This window comes from Acipenser ruthenus, chromosome 26 (genome assembly GCF_902713425.1).
Source record: "Acipenser ruthenus chromosome 26, fAciRut3.2 maternal haplotype, whole genome shotgun sequence".
Taxonomy (NCBI): domain Eukaryota; kingdom Metazoa; phylum Chordata; class Actinopteri; order Acipenseriformes; family Acipenseridae; genus Acipenser; species Acipenser ruthenus.
In genome coordinates, this window is record NC_081214.1 from 2,707,513 (window position 1) to 2,723,727 (window position 16,215).

Consider the following 16,215-nt stretch of genomic DNA (forward strand, 5'->3'; position numbering starts at 1 on the left):
GACCGGTGTTGAAACTCAGACAACCGTTCTGACAAGGCTGGGGTGCAATCCGAGCCTGCCAGTGGGGGACAGGTGGAGTTGCTTTAATCTAGGACACTAGGTTTTGATAGAATTCCCATTTGTTACAGTCAAGAAAACTTAACATGACAAGCCAAAAAGTGCAACTTGAAAACAAGCTTTAAAAAAACTAACAGGAGTAACAGCTCCCTAACATGTCACTGACCTCTGATCTAAACCCAAGCCCTAGAAGAGTTGAACTCCACTACCATATTCATCACAAATGGATGTATGACAGGACAGGCACACCACAGTACAGCTTCTCTGGGGATTTCATGGCAGAGATGCGCAAGAAAGATTGTCTGGAACTGAAGACTATATACAGCATCTCCATGTATGAGAAGAAACCAGATACCAGAGAGGGGGGGGGGGGGGTGAAAAATACAACACAAGCTTGGTTTACTTTTTCCTTTTGTTTTAAAAGGTCCCTTTGCATGGTCATTTTCTTCCTTTATATCTTTATTTAAATAGAAGTCCCGTTTCTCTCTGCGTCGCACTGCTCAAACTGCTACGCAACAGTTTAGTCCTGCTTTGTAATTCTCTCTCTCTCTCACAGGGCAGGGTCTTGTTGCACTCGTCATGGTCTTTTCTCTCTTTCAATTTAAACAAGTCCTTTCCGTTCCCCGCCACCCCCCTCTCTCTCCCTCCCTCCCTCCCTCCCTCAGGACTCGCCGTCAGAGCCATTGCTGCTATCCCGGCTGATCTCGATCTGCAGAGAGGGCAGGTTGTCCAGCCGGCTCTTCTTCAGGGACTGCTCCTTTTCCTTCTCCTTCTTCTCCTTGATCAGGTTGCCCCACACCCTCTGCAGCTCCGAGTCGTCCTCCTCCTTCTCCGAGCCCGAGCTCCCCCTCGCAGCCACTGCCTTCCTCGGGGACAGCTTCTCCTTTCTCAGGGACCTGGAGGAGGAAGAAGAGCCCAGGCGGCTCCACAGGTTCCCAGCTGAAACGAGGCAAAGCCGAATCAGGAGACGACAACCTAACTTCTGATACGCAACATACAGTAAAGTAGGGGCTCTGATTAAGACAATTTCTAGAACCCAGAATGGATTATTTTATTTATTTCAATAAAAAAAGTTAAATTGGACCAGAAAACGTTGTAGAAATACATCCCTACATTAAATGTTGTGTGGCAATTATTTCTTTAATATATATGTAAGTATATTAAAATGCAAAGCTTCTGATAAAACAGAACTCAGAACCAGATTTGTCTTTATTCTGACAATGGCCGTTCTTTTAAACTCAAAATGTACCCCAGTTTTTCCAGGTTGTGTTTGAGGGGAGCCGGTCTCACCTGGCTTCTTGTCTTTGCTGTTTTCGGAGTAGAGCCCCCGGGGGTCCTGTCTGGGGGTCCCGAGCCGGCTGTGCACGTCGCTGAGGGGCTCCCTGCGGGGGACAGGGGCCGGGTTGATGACGGTCACTTTACCGGCCCGGCTGTCGGGGGAGTGCGGCCTCTTGCCCAGCCGCTGCCGTACATCTACAACACAGCACAGGCACAACAATGAAACGAAACGCTCAACAGCGCTGCATTTAGAAATGCTACAAGGAACGCAAACTCAACCCCAGACCTCCCAACGGTTTGTTTAAACGAGGCGCTCAGTTGAAAAGGTTACCTGTTTTGGTTGTGCTGGACGACGGGTGCTGCTGTGTCGAATTCTGCCGTTTCTCCTCCAACAGGAGCCGGACGTCAGTGACCGTCTCCGAGGAGGTTTTGCTTCCAGTTCCAATTCTGTTCTTGACGTTGCTGCTGACCACAGTGTCGGACCGCATGGAGTTTCTACACAAAGGAGAGAAAAACCCACGTTGCAGTACGTGATCCTCCAGCCACAATGAAACTGATTACAAAGATTAAATTAGGCTTAGGAGGAGACAAATATCCTTCAATAATACCATGCGGTCTATATAAGGAACTCGGTCACACAGTGGAGCAAAGAGAACACAATGAAAGTTCAGTGCTACTCTAAATAAAAGAAAAGGTAAAAACCTTGCTAGAAACACAAGTATGCAATCGTTTCAGCTTGTGTGTTTCAGTGAAGGCACAGTGCAAAACACTTTACCTTATTTTAAAGTTCTAGTTTAACTGAGAAATAAACCAAGCCGCCCGCTCCCTCCCTACTCACCGTATGGTCTTGAGCTTGGACTCCACCTCGTCTGCGTACATGGTCATCTTCATGCTCTTCTTGGGAGAGGGGGTAGAAATCATCTTGAGCTCCAGGTCGTAATCCATCTCGTCCGAGTCGGAGCCCGAGTCAGGGGGGCTGGGCCTGCGCAGGGGGGCCGTGGTGCTGCGAGCCCCCCTCTCCCTCTCCCGCTCCTCCCGGTACTCCACCACCCGCTCATCTTCATCCATGTCCTCCTCCTCCTCTTCCTCCTCCTCGATCGGCTCCTCGGGAACGTTCACCAGGTCTGAGAACACAACAGCACCAGCACCTCAGAAGAGCTTTATTTCATAGCGTTTGAAACAGATGGATAAACTGGGATGCGACACAGAGAACCAATGAGCAGAACCAAGGTCAAACTCAACTACACAAATGTTTTGGCAGTTAGTTACGGCTAGTCACCCGCGATTTAGCTACTTGTAACGCTCCATTCAACCTGAAGGGAAAACTTTTAAGAAGCCAAGTCGAGGGCTGCTGATATTTCTGTACACCAATGAAAGGCACTTACTTCAACACTTGTCTGGTTGACTTTTTACCTTAATATGTATTGCCTGAGTGTTTTTAAAGCTAGTAGGAATGAGCAGCCTCGCTTGTCCCAGTCCTACCTGAGTGACGGTGTTTGTAAGGGGGTGTTAGCCCCACATCGTCCCCGATGATGCTCTTTTTCGTCTTCAGGACGTCCCGTTGAATACGCCGGGTATGGAACCTCCGCTTCCTGGAAGGAGAATCTGGTCAATTCCAGGGATGGAAATAACACCCCCATTGCACAGCAGTTTGATCCATTCCTGATTTTACTAGGAGTTTATATTAGTACCCTAGTAAAAGTTGGTAATATTTAACAGCGGCTTGCCTAAAATTACGATACTATATCGGAATACATTTCTGCTGATAATAAGTATCCAGAAAGGTCACTGAAATCCGCTATGAGCTCCTAACCTACCAGGAGTTGCTGAGGATCCCTTTCATGCCCCCGTAGTTGGGGTTTCCATACTTCATGTAATACTGGCTTCTTCTGGCTGCTCCCAATTCTTTCTTATCATCTGGAAAAATAACGAGAAACAACACTGAGGTGCTGAAGATCATGTCCCAGAATCGTTTCTCCACCATAAAAATCAGCCTGTTTTTAATAACTCAAGATAACGTGGGTTTGTACTGCCAGTCCTGGAGACTACAGGGCCTGTTTAGTCCATACAGGGATGGGAATAAGGCTCCTATTGCATAGCAGTTGGATCCACTCCTGGTTTTGCTAGCAGTTGAAGACATACCTGAGCTTGTTACATACACTGTGGCTAATCAAGCTCGTAGTAAAACCTGGAATGGGTGAAGCTGCTATGCAATAGGAGTCTTATTTCCAGCCCCTGCCACATATCCGGTACAGCAGTAGGGTCCCTCTCTGTAGTGCCAGCCTGGGCACTCACCCTGTGTGGCGAACCTCATAAAGAGCTTGTTTCCTTTAAATGGCTTGGTGGCCGGTCGAAGGTCATTACGAAGCAGGGACTCTTTCTCCGCCTGAGATAATAAATCAGTCTGAAAAAAAACCAAAAAAACAACAATTCAAGCTACCATTTTCTTCAGGGATGAGAATAAGACTTCCATTGTGTAGCAGCTTGATGCATTCCTGGTTTTGCTAGGAGTTTAATAAGACACTTGAGCTTGTTACCTGTGGCTGATTAACCTTGTATTCAAATCTGGAATGCGTAAAACTGCTGTCTTATAAAACGGTCTTATTTCCATCCCTGTTCTTAGTGAAAATAACAGTCAATAATTTCCCAGGACAGTTCTTATAATTCTACAAACTAGTAAAAAAATACATTTGCATCAGCTGTGCTTAAATCCGTTTATCAATATGTGTATTACAACCTGGTGCTTATTGGTAACTATGTTGCGTTACTATTGGCGCCTTGCTTGCTATGAAGACTGTTTGTACCTCGCTCTCGGGGGCAGGTTTCTTCTCCGATTCTTCTTCCTCCTCCTCCTCGCTGTCACGCGCTTTCCCGTCGCTCTCGCTCACACTCTCGTCGTCCACCTCCCCCTCCTCTGTCTCCTCGTCAGAGTCCTGACTTCTCCGATCTGCACACACACAACCAGGAGAGATCGCAGCTACAGACCTGTCTCAGCACACTGGCTTGTGGCGACACATGCACAAGAACACCACAGGTTTCTTTGTTAATAAGTTGTGTATAAGCCACCACCTTGTAAAGCAAAGCTGCTCAAACTGCACGAAACTTACTATGAATCACAGCAACAAAACTGCACTTGGGAAGTGCTATTTAATCTTTTCAAAACTGGTTCACAAGAACACAAATCCATAACGTCGGTTTGAGTTCTCCTACACGATTTAAAATCGATTTGGAGTTTATAGCGATGAGGCCCACGCATGCAGTTTGAATGAACAGGTCCGTCGCTCACTGGTCTCACCTCTCCCGCTGGTCTCCGGCTGGCTCTTCACCGGGCTCATCTTGCTGGCCTCCGTTTCCAGGTCCGGCATGCGGCTGATGTTGATCAGGGCTCGGGTCGACGTCACGTCATCCAGCCACACCACGTTACCTAGGAGACAGCGGGGGGTTAGTCTGCATTAGGGGTCACAATACGACACGCATCACGACACGCAGGTGTCTACACAAGCGACGGTCCTGGTGGGCTACTTGCATGATGCACGAAAGGATCAAATGATCATTTAAAAATCGAATGAGTTAGTGAGAGTATGTATTTGTATTCATATTAAAAACACGTCTTCTACAATGAGCTCTGCTGTGCTTTTAGTCTTGTACATACATGTATCTTTTATGATTCATCACATAAAGAAAAGCATCACTCCTCCTTAGGGGACGAAGCAACGTATGTGTTCTGGAGTACATGTCAGTTTGCACACCACAGCTTGATACGACTCATTGAAAATTACAAATAGCAGGCGACGTATCGCAGGACACTCCAAACATACATGAGGCATCGTCGATCCATTCAATATGAGCGGGGGGGTACTCCTTGTAGTACCCGAAAATGTCCTGCGTGCTCATCTCTTCCACGCCAGTCATGTGTACCGCCTCCAACCGCACTCGCGGGACGGCTGGAAAGGAAAAGCAACATTCATACCCATACACATTTTGCAAACACAGTAAGTAAAACAGCAAGTTTAGTATGTAAATATGCATGGTGTTAAATGTGCTTCCTGCAGCTCAGCCAATACACAATGCTCCATGTGTTTCAATAAGCGCTACAGCATGTATGAAAACGCACTTAAGTCTTCATTCTCAAAGACAGGTGTGTACAAATGTATTTGTGTGAGCGCCAGCACCAGTTTTAACAGAGCTGCAGTACCAATAAAACAAGGCATTAGGACCCATTTAAATGTCTTTGTGTTTTGTCATATCCAACAACTGGCAGCACCGCAGCAGTACCTGCCACGGCAAAGCTTCTGAAGACGTACCTTTCTTTATCGTCTCCCGATCCAGCACCACGTTCCTCTGGGCCAGATTCTCCTCGGCTCGCAGATGGAAGCGCTTGGCTCTCTGGTCCTTCTTTTCCACAGCTTCCTGCCAAACACAAGTAGGGAAAAATTGAGGTTTGAGGATCAGCAGGTGGGACTCTCCACCCAATTCTTATACAGCACATAGAGCTGGTCCTGCTGGCCTGAACCTGAACATGGGGGAGAACACTGCATCCAGATTTACACAAGAGCTACTGACAGGATAGAGAGTGGGAGAAATGCCCAGCTCTCTCCGAAGCGTACCTTGGACGTGACATCGATCCCTGTGATGAACGTGCCAGCTTTGTTTTCATAACGCCGGCTTGTGTCCTGTTGGGAAGCAAACAGAGAGCCATCAACACAGACACAGGTGTATATGTCTGTACAGGGCTGGAAATAAGACTCCTATTGCATAGCAGTTGCACTACGACTAGTGTACAGGTAAGAAGCGCAGGTGTGTCTTATTCAACTCATAGTAAAAGCAGGAATGGATCAAGTGCTATGCAATGGGAGTCTTATTCCCATGCCTGATATATACAGAGTGTCAAATGACTGACTGGAAACTTTTTAGTGACACACAAACTTTGCAAATAAATCAATACTATATTATATACACAACACAATTATAATCGAATAATTAAAAACATATTGCGGCAGGGTACAGTGTTATCACATCAATAATGTTACAAAACTGGTATGTTTTTATTATAAAAGGTTTATAACAGCCCGGGGCACATCTAGACACTATAGTTCAAATTAGTTCTGGAAGCAGCTGTGTTGTAAAGAACATCTTGCCTAAGGTCACCATATGGCTCCGTGTTCAGCGGGAGAGTTCAGGCATTTCAGCTCGCAACCCGATGCTTTACCTGTCTCAGGTACCATTCTTACCTTTGAGAGAAGCAGGACTACGCTTACCAGAAAGCAGTGGAAAAGCGTGAACTGTCCCGCTGAACACGGAGCCATATGGTCACCTTACCTATAGCTGATGTGAAGCCCACGTTGTGTTTTTTTAATATATATATATGATATCCAGACAAGTTGTCCTCGAATACAGTTAAGTATCTGACTCACTCTCGATGTTTCTTTTTAAGGTGTCGTTGTCTGCAACTTCAAATTATTTTTCAAAGAACACACTCTTAACGGTGAGTCATTTATTTATTTTAACCACGTTACCCTCAGCTTTTCCAGTCTATTTATAAAAAGCCTTCGGCAGCAACGAATAATGCCGTCAGTACTGAAAGCAAGGTCTGGAGCAGCACCCACCGTCCTACCCTAGACTACACTCTCAAACCCGAGTCAGCCCCTAACTCCAGCTCGGTGTCTGGTGCGGCCTAACTCACCGGCAGCAGGTCTTTGAGTGACCGCTGGACCGAGATCGACTCCAGTTCCCCCTCTTCAACTTCCATGGGCTCCGGTTCGCGGAGGTCCCGGTCCGGTTCGGATTCGGAGTCCGACTCGGACCGATCCGACCCGGTATCTGGCTTGACTGACACCTGTAAACTACGCACCGCCGCCATCGCCTCTACGCAATCAGACTACAACACACACCAGCCAACGAGCGCCAGAGAGGAGTGCGGGAGAGAGCGGCGCCTTTCGCCTTTTCACAGCCGCGGTCCTCCCTGAACAGTGCCCCTCACAGGACAGAAATCACAAAGCACGCACTCGGAATGAACGAAGACTGCGAAATGTAAACAGCATCGGAATAGATTTTACCCAAAAAGTGATTAATATAAATTAATATACATAAATGCGCCTGCAAGCTTGGCGGAATACCTTCTGCAGTAATGTCCTGGACCAGGAAAGTGTGCGCAGTTGTCTGATGCACTGCAATATACGGGTAGCAACAGATATCGTTTGAGGTGTAGCTTGTTCTTTGTGCCATAGGGGGCGCTGCCACAGAATAGGTGCTCGATGTTGCCACTACAGTCCTTGCAGGTAAGCGAAAGTCTATTAAATGTCCACCAGGTAGTGCTGTTTGTTCACGTTTTACGACTACTGTACTAGCATAGCCTGCACAGCGAGCCTGCGTCTGTCTCCAGCAGGCAATGTAAAAGGCCCATCTGAATGTTCTGCATGCTGTTGTTTAGGGAACACATTTCTGTATTATTATTATGTTTCCCCAGCGACAGCCAAATACCTTCCCTGGACACAGGCTTGTGGTCCAGTTAGTTTGTTCTAATTAGCCATGCCACTACAGGTGCCAGGGATGTGCCGGCACCCGGACGGGGCGCTTGTCTTATATGGTGAGTAATTCCAGCCATGTGCGCAATAAAACTGTGCAATAAACCAGGCACGGGCTTGCCAAACTCGCAAGCGATCCCCTCGAAACAATCCAGTGGAGCTGCTCACTAATGCTACAGTAGCAGAGCCCCAGACAGGTGGAAACTCTGCTTTGACATGCTAGCATGCAGAAGTCCTGTGTGGAAAACACCAGCTCTGTGTCATGTGCTGTTAGTATAACAACAACTCCCATGTGTATTTGTTTTGATAGGAGAGATTCTACAAAGCAGGACTACACTTACCAGAATGCACTGGGGTGTGAGTCTGAGCTGTGCCAAACTGTCCTGGTGCACATGGAATCACATGGTAACCCTAATTCTAATTGACCCCAGGTCCGATCATAACCTCCCGCTGCTGCAGGTCCTTGAAGGAGCCTGTCTGTTTAGTTCACAGAGCCAGAGCTGCGTGATAATAACAGGACACTCCTTCTCTACTCAAAGATGACCGCAATGTGAAAATCAAAGACAACGTGCAGGTTTATCTTCCCAGGCTGGTCCCTCCCCTTCCTGGCAGGCTGATTCATAGCTTCTCATGCCTCGCTGGCTTCTCTAAGTGACTCGAGGTGTCTTGGATCAGCACTTATCTGGCTTGACGTATCCTAAAGAAACCAACTGATTACCTAACCAGGCCTGCAGGCTCGCTCTTATCAAAGTGTCTGTGTCATCAGCTGTCAGAGAGCTTTGTTCTCTCCACTATGTATAGTTTATCATGTTTTGCAATGTGTTTTTTAAATATACCATACTGCTCTGGGCTTTACAGTGCTTGCCTGTGCATTCCCATGCATTCACTAAGCCCTAAACACACCCTGCCTGCCCCAGCCTCCTGGGTGCTGCCTTGTGTGATGATGAGGACTGATGTGGACCAAGCTGAGACGAGCAGACTCATTTCACTTGGGAGCTGGTCTGGATTTGAACCTGCAGCAGCTGTGAGTCTGGGACAGAAGGAAACTCCACTGCAGACAGCTACAGTGCGTGTCTTTGAATTCATTTCATAATTCTGTTTATCAGAACAGGAAACCCAGTTCCAGATCTCAGTTAGTACCCGCCAGTGGGTTGTGATCTGATTCCTAGGATATATTGACCTGGCAGGACAGGGGCTGTGTGTTTGCGTGCTCCTGATTTTCAGAGAAAGCTTCTGACCCCCGCGGATCTGCCATTGCAGAGCGATCTTTCAGAAAATGAACAGCCCATTAAGACCAGTAATGTCCTCGCTGTGACACAGGTACACTGAGCCACGAAGCTGCATGAAGCCAAGCCCCTCTTGTAATGCTATCGGGCATGTGATGCTCTCCGAAGTGGAAATACACATTTCACCTCCAGACCCTGTGTTTGGTATCGGTGTCAGGTTTTACCATGTCCCCCTCCCCTGCCCCCCTCCCCCCTCCTAAAGTGGCACAGAGCCACTGTGTTAAACCATTAATCCTGGGTGTCTCCGTGGCACGACACGCTTTGAGTGACATGGGCACATGCCATCACCCCTTCCCCCCTCTCCATCCTTCACCTCCCGCAACCCCCCAATGACTTCTGACCCCACAGAGTTCATTTTAGAGGCAAAACAATAGTGACGCTACAGTTTTTACACTGCCATTCTCCCCCCCCCTTAGCGCTACAACAGAGATTTCAAAATAAACATAATGCTGCTCAAGAACAGTGTTACAGCAACATTTAAAAAAACCAAGAACCGTCTTATTTTCTGATGTATGTCTTGAAATGATTAAAACTTTTAAATGCTCAGATCATATCTCGAAAGTAGAAGTCAGAAGCCATATTCGATTCCTTTGACTATCAAAGCGTGTACGAGGACAGCACAGTGTGCTTTCTAAAGGAATGTCGTTTTAGAATTAGGCATAATCAATGCGTCTTGCCAAATAATCTGATCTCAATCTAAAATGAATCCTGAACTCTCCAAAACTGTAAAAAGAATGCCTTGTCAGTGGAAAAACCAGGGGTCGCCTGCAGGGCAGTTACTGAAGTTAATAACCTGCTCCTGTGGGAGCTGACATTTACAGTTGGCTTTCCTTATGGGAAAGTCATTCATGGAAACACAGGTTAACAAGCACTGGCGTTGCAGCCTGCCTTGGGGGGGGGGGGGGGGGGGGGTATAGATATAGCAGGGTTCATATTCCGAGAAGTTTGCTTGAGCGTGCATGTCTCTGGAGACCCCGAATCTAACTAAAGGGGGAGCGGGGGGGGGAGAGAGAGGGGGGAACACGGTCATTAGGAAAGCTTTCTGAGACTCCAGCTCCCGCGAGCCCCTCTGCATTTCAACACTGCAGTTTAACCTTAAAGACTTTCTGGAAACTGTCTTATTCAGCTTATACAGTTTTCCCAGGATTTTCCCATAATTTACTATACCATGTTTTGCAATGGTTTATTTTATATGCTTTTACCATACTGCTGTGGGCTTTCCAGTGCTTACCTATGCTTCCCCATGCTTTTATGTTACTTTATTACATTTTGCAATGCACTGGTCACAGCCGCACCATCCCAACCCACTTCTGCACGTCTTTTCAGAAGTAGCTTTTTGCTGGTTTATTTTTTTTAATAAGAGCTGTGCTGTGCATTGAAGCCTATAGATGAGGGATTGTGATCCTTGTGTGCAACGCTTAAATGCTTTCTGAGAAGTTTGTTAACCTAACTAAGCTTCCATACATATGACTGAATGTGTAATTTCCTTAAAATGTCTACAAAGTGAATAGAGATACAGGATCCTCAGCTGACAGACAGTCGGGGGCTGGGATCGGACCCCACTGCCTTTCCAATGCTTCATGTGAACCGCTATTCCTCACTGCCCAGGGCCCCAGACCTAACATAGCTTTACACAAACTCTTCTGGCAGGACATTTCTATAATAAAAAAAGCAAATAAAAAGCAACAAACTGTTTTGTTCTCAGGGTGCCAAAAGTGGCTGGCCCTCAGCCGCTGCACCTGTGAAATTGTTTTTTTTAAAGGTCTCTGAAAAACAAAACACACTGTGATGACTGCGTTTCGAAAGTTTCCCTCGGGCCGCAGATCCGTGTGATTTCAAACACTGGCTGTATCAAGGGAGAAAAAAGATTGTACAAGCGTAGAGCTCTACAGTAACGTGGGCAGGGAGTCCACCGTGCTGTCCTCGGTCTTACAAGAAACCACGACAGTCCCCATGCTGCCCTCTACTGGCAGCGGCAGCCAACAACAGGCCAGCTATAGCTGTAGCGTGATGCTATACCACTGTATGTCCTCTTTGCTGTGGATTTGCATGTCCTGCGGGCAGTGGTTAAGAAGCAGTTACACGTTCCACTTCTATATATAAAATATATACATCAGATGCTATATCAATATGGGTATGAATCCCTTACACCCATTCCCAGCCCAGCACAGGTGGTGTAACTCAGCAACCCCCCCCTCCCCCTCCCCAAACGGCTTCCAGCTGGCTCCTCGTGCCTGTGTCAGGTTACCTGTCCCGGGACACTTCGATCACTGAACTGGAAAGAATGAGAGAGACCCCCGGAATGCAGCCTCACACAGTCTCGGGTATCGCGGGTCTGTGCCTCGTCTGTTTTCCTGTCTCAAGTCAGCCCGGCACCCATTTTATTGTATGCTTCTCTTTCTGAGTCCTGCGTTTCTACGTGACAAACAGCGATCATCGGCCCACTGAGACCATTGAGAAATGTTCACACTCTGCAGACTGCAACAATCTGGAGATATGAACGTCAGCTAACGTTGACGAGAAAGACTTCTAGTGAAAATGTTTGTCTTTTTTCTTTTAGCCTTACTAAATAGTGATGTGTATATATAGCATGCAGCTTTAGATCCAAGGAGAATCAGGATCCACTCACTAGAATTACTTCATGAAGAAGAAAAGTAATTGATAGACTGAAAAACTCACTCTTTCAGGTAATATTTCAAATAGTTTTTGAGCTAATTATCTGTAACCATAAATGATATCACCGCCTGTGTTTCAGCACTGGAGTCCAAAGCAGTTGGGCTTGACTGTAACCCTGTCATCTGTTCATAAAGCACCCAGTTCAGCCCCCTGTCAGTACAGTCCTGGGACGTTCTAGTAATTCTTTTCATTTTAAATCCCATATGGAGTCTAGGGAGTCTGCGATCACGAGAGACGTCGCTTTGCACGGTTTGATCAGCTCAAGGCGACATCTCTTATTCAAGCAGTAATAACCCTACCCGAAACGAATCGGGATTTTAATTTCACAGCGCTTTTGCCACATCCTTGTACCATTCCTTACCCTGCTCAGCCATGCTGCTCTGTAGTTCACAGTGACGTCAAGTTTAGAAAATGTTTTTGGAAAACATTTCCCAGGAGAACGACGATGAGATCTGATATTTACAGCCCAGGATTATAAGGCAACGACCTTGTCAAGTGAGTAAAAAAGCAAACCAATTTGAAAGTGTATGGGGCAGCTTTAATGATCTCGCGGCTGTTTGAATTGCTGCTGTCATGAGTTTAAACACACAAAGGCACTACACAGTACTCCTACTATAAATATTATAATGGGTTGCTGAGCATTGTGCTGGAATGCGATCTCAAACAGCTGCGTGGAGCTGAGCTGCGCGGGACCAGAGGACAGTACAGTTAATACAGGGCTGCATGCAACCATGCAGTAGTCTGTGAGCGTGGGCACGCTTGCAGACCGATGCAGAAAGCATATGAAGTAGAATTAGGTTCTTGAAAATAATGCATCCCTTTAATGGATCTTTGCTGGAGTGCCAACCAAAATCTGTTTCCTTGCCAGCCCCTTCTTTCTCATGTTTGGTTCTTTGCTTGAGTTTTATAAGTTGGTTCAGCTCCCTAGTGCTGTACCTCTTCAGGCAGGCACTGTGACCCGTGGCAAAGGTACCAGGATGCAACCATTTATCTACAGAGTTATACTTGAAATATTTCCCTATCCTGACGAAATTAAAAAAACGAAGAACTGAAAGAGGGACCGGTTCATAAAGCTAACAGGAGGGTTTAAAGCCATTGCAGTCTGAAGAAAAAAACAAAATTCATTTCCCGGCAACGAATGTGACGACATTTTCAAATCAATTTCCTTCAATTTGCTCAAATCGGTTTTCTTCTTTGAATTTTGCACGGGCTGAGGGGGCAAGAGGGTAGCTTGAAAATGTCTCTTGCACGAATCTGCTGTTGCCAAAAAAAAAAAAAAAAAAGGCATCTGAAAAGATGACCTTGTTTTGTCTCTTTTGAGCACAGTCCTGGAGTTGAACCTGCTGCCATGGCAACGCTGTCAGGTGACCAGGGAAGCCCACGGCGGGCTCTGATTGGCTGGCCTGTCAGGGTTTTAGTGCATTCTTTATAAACCTGTGCTGAGGAAATAGCTACAGACAGCAGAACTGCTCTATAAACCGGCTGCTTTCCCAACTGCTCCACAGCGGCCAATAAAAGGACATTCCCTGCATATATTTAGTTGTTCTGAAATCAGACGGTTCATTGGACTGCTCAGTCCAGCGCTCGTCTAGGAGATGATAGAGCCATGTTTGGCTCTGCTTGACTGAAGGCATTGCTGCAGATACGTTCTCTATCCTGGTGCCTCGCTATCTCTTCAGTGCTGAGCCTCCACGTGTCTCTGACAAAGGGCAGCTTGTCATGTTTAGTGTTTGTTTACCAGGATACTGAAGCTAGGCAAGGACACAGACAGAACACACAGCAGTGCATTCAAACACACAGTGGCAACAAACAAAATGATTAACTCAAGGAATACAAGGCCTGGCTTGTCAGATCCCTCAAAGCATCAACATGGTCCCAGGCCTCGATTGAAGATAGCAACGGGACAGGCAACTGGCATGCAGGGCTACTACAGCTCCGGGCTCCAGAGTCCAAAAAAATAACAAGGCCGCTAAGGTAAAAATAGGACCCATGTGGACTGGGGAGGGGTCAGAGGTCACAGTCCCAGCACAAATATAACCCATTAAAATAACAACTTGTAAAGGGCAGAGGAACAGTTCCAGTAACAGAAGAGAACGGCTGGAGCCGCGTTCCCGTGGCAACCTCCCCACAGGCCTCATTGGGAAAGGAAGTGAGGTCAAAAGAGAGGCCTACTTTCAGCAGCACAACTGGGAAAAACTGCAGCTTTATTTTTTTACTGGGCTGAAAGAATTGAAGCTTTCTTGCGCTCGTATTCACACTTCAGGTCTGTTTTCTTTCTGTTTTAGTGGAAGGTGGAGAACATGGCTTGTTTTCTTTCTTTTTGGGAAGGGCAGAACCCCTTTTTAAAAGGTACTGCGTTCATTTTTTACCGCGGAGCGAGAGAGGGTTGAGTGGAAGAAGCTTGTCTGGGCGTGCTCCACTTTTCATGAGGTCATTCGGTCTCTCACGGTCTCCGTTTCCACAATGCACTGCTGCTTGTAATAAATGTCAGCTTTACTTTCCCATACGTGATATATTATAAAATGCAACTCGAGTATGAAATCTCCCCAAAAAAAACAAGTTCAGGAAGATTGTTCAAACACGTGTTATTAATCCCTGTGTGAGTATTTAAGTGTGAAGGATGTGTGCTCACAAATTAGACTTTAGTTTTTCACCCTTTTACTTTAACCATGTGCTGTGTTGTTTTTTTTTTTTTTTTTTTTTTTGGGCCCTTTTCTCCACTGTGATGTTAATGATAGACATGACCTCATTCTTTTAAACTGATCCTATAATCCCCCTTTCTGTCATTCAGCCTCTTTCATATGTTCCCTCTACCCCTAAATGACATTTATTGTAACTTAATAATACATGTCCTTAAAACTTGGTTGACTTAAATACAGTTTAGTAAGGGGAATGGAAACTCCAGCCCGATGTGAGATCTCGCTGTCGCTGGTGTGTGTGTGTGTGTGTGCGTGTCAGTGTGTGCGTGTCAGTGCGTGCGTGTGCGTGTCTGTGTGTCTGTGTTCTATCACATGGTCTGTAATTGCTATTCTGCCGGCTGCTCAGCTGTTAATTCTCTTTTTATTTAATATTTACAGCATTTCAAGCAGTGATATTAAGCAGACCCTGTCTGTCTGTGTGAAGTGAATGCTTTAATCACAGCATTAAAGTCTTTGTTTCCAACACCCCTCCTTGAACTGATTAGTCATTACATGAGAGCAGCTTTACTCTGTAGAAACTGTACAGGATTAGCAGACAGCAGCATTCCCTGCACTGGCAGTCTGATAGGTTAGCACACACTGCTTCAGATAGACAGCAATGTGTATTGACTAACACCACTGTAATGTCAAATAAGGAAAATGTTACCCCTGTGGAACCAGATTGTTTCCAATGTCATTGGTATATAATGCTAGCATGTGATGTGTTCTCTTTCATACAGTATTGTCTTATTCTCTGCAGTATGTGGAGAAATGATCCATGAAAGGTTATCTGTCCCCAGTTTGGGATGATGCCAGCCAGTGCCTCACTTTTTCCATTTTTCGTTATCTTCTCCGTCTCTCTCTGCCTCGCTGTGTTTATCGGAGTCACCTCTCCCTGCTTCCCCCTCCTCTCACGCTGGGGCTCGGGCTCCCTCACAGCTGCGCTGTCCTCACTGCTGTCTTCAACTCCCTGGATTAGAAGGGAGAGCCTCAAGGTCATTTTAGCTTTCAAGATGTTCCAGCAGCCTTTGGAACTGCCTTCCAGTCGCTGTGTCTCCTGTAAATCATGTGATTGTAGGACTCCCATGGTTCCTAGCAAAGAGGAAGTCATGGCAGCACTACCTAATGTATATGTTCACTTTCCCATATAAGTTGGGTCCTCAAACATTGTATTTTTATTCCAATTAACCCCACTTTTACTCAGTTTTTTTAGGGGACCTCTTCTGAGAAACTAGGGTTCTGTAGTCATTGAAGCTGGTTGTCATGGAGACGTGGCCTGTCTTAGCACTCAGTGCTCTTGAGTGCTGTCTCTTCAAAGGGACGAGTGACTCAGATTAAACTCAACCACGCCAGTAGGATTGTGCAGCGCGTGTGCTGCAGTCTCTCACCGTGAGCTACCGCGTGCCTGACGAGTATTTCAGGGATTGGACCGCGTCACAAAATCAGACCACGGGCTTGGGGCACAGCAGAATATTTTTTTTTCTGTTTCTCTGTCCCTGTTAGGAAGGGGGCTAGGTCTGTGGACTCCTGCAACCCCACACTGAAAACACTGCCATCAAATGCATGTACCGCAGGTGAAGCTCTTAAACGGGTGCTAATGTCTGTGGTTGAAATGCATTCCCCTTGCTTGCTTGGGCTCTCTACGCAAAGGGAGCGCAGCTATGTGAAGCGGGGGGTGAAGACTTGCTTTTTTTCCCCCTGTTGATTCGACTGGGT

At 46.5% G+C, this 16,215-nt stretch overlaps 1 protein-coding gene across 1 annotated transcript; it reads right to left on the bottom strand.

Annotated features, from left to right (window-relative positions):
• Nucleotides 1-706: 706 nt before the first annotated feature.
• On the bottom strand, nt 707-7,263 carry LOC117430892 (nuclear cap-binding protein subunit 3-like). Its single transcript, XM_034051474.3, has 13 exons — nt 7,019-7,263; nt 5,943-6,008; nt 5,640-5,745; nt 5,154-5,279; nt 4,631-4,759; nt 4,140-4,282; nt 3,631-3,739; nt 3,153-3,252; nt 2,818-2,927; nt 2,174-2,459; nt 1,667-1,830; nt 1,348-1,530; nt 707-996 (listed from the first exon to the last, which is right to left on the bottom strand). Exons 1-13 carry the CDS (start codon nt 7,193-7,195, stop codon nt 719-721), a joined length of 1,977 nt encoding a protein of 658 aa, XP_033907365.2. The 5' UTR covers nt 7,196-7,263; the 3' UTR covers nt 707-718.
• Between the last annotated feature and the right edge of the window lie 8,952 nt (nt 7,264-16,215).

What these genes read in the sequence shown, in the direction of transcription:
- LOC117430892 (XM_034051474.3), bottom strand. Translation starts at nt 7,195, where the DNA reads ATGGCGGCGGTGCGTAGTTTACAGGTGTCAGTCAAGCCAGATACCGGG. An exon ending in AACCTGCCCCCGAGAGCGAG is followed by an intron (nt 3,740 to 4,139) that starts GTACAAACAGTC and finishes GTTTTTTTTCAG; the next exon opens with ACTGATTTATTATCTCAGGC. An exon ending in GGGATCCTCAGCAACTCCTG is followed by an intron (nt 2,928 to 3,152) that starts GTAGGTTAGGAG and finishes TTCTCCTTCCAG; the next exon opens with GAAGCGGAGGTTCCATACCC.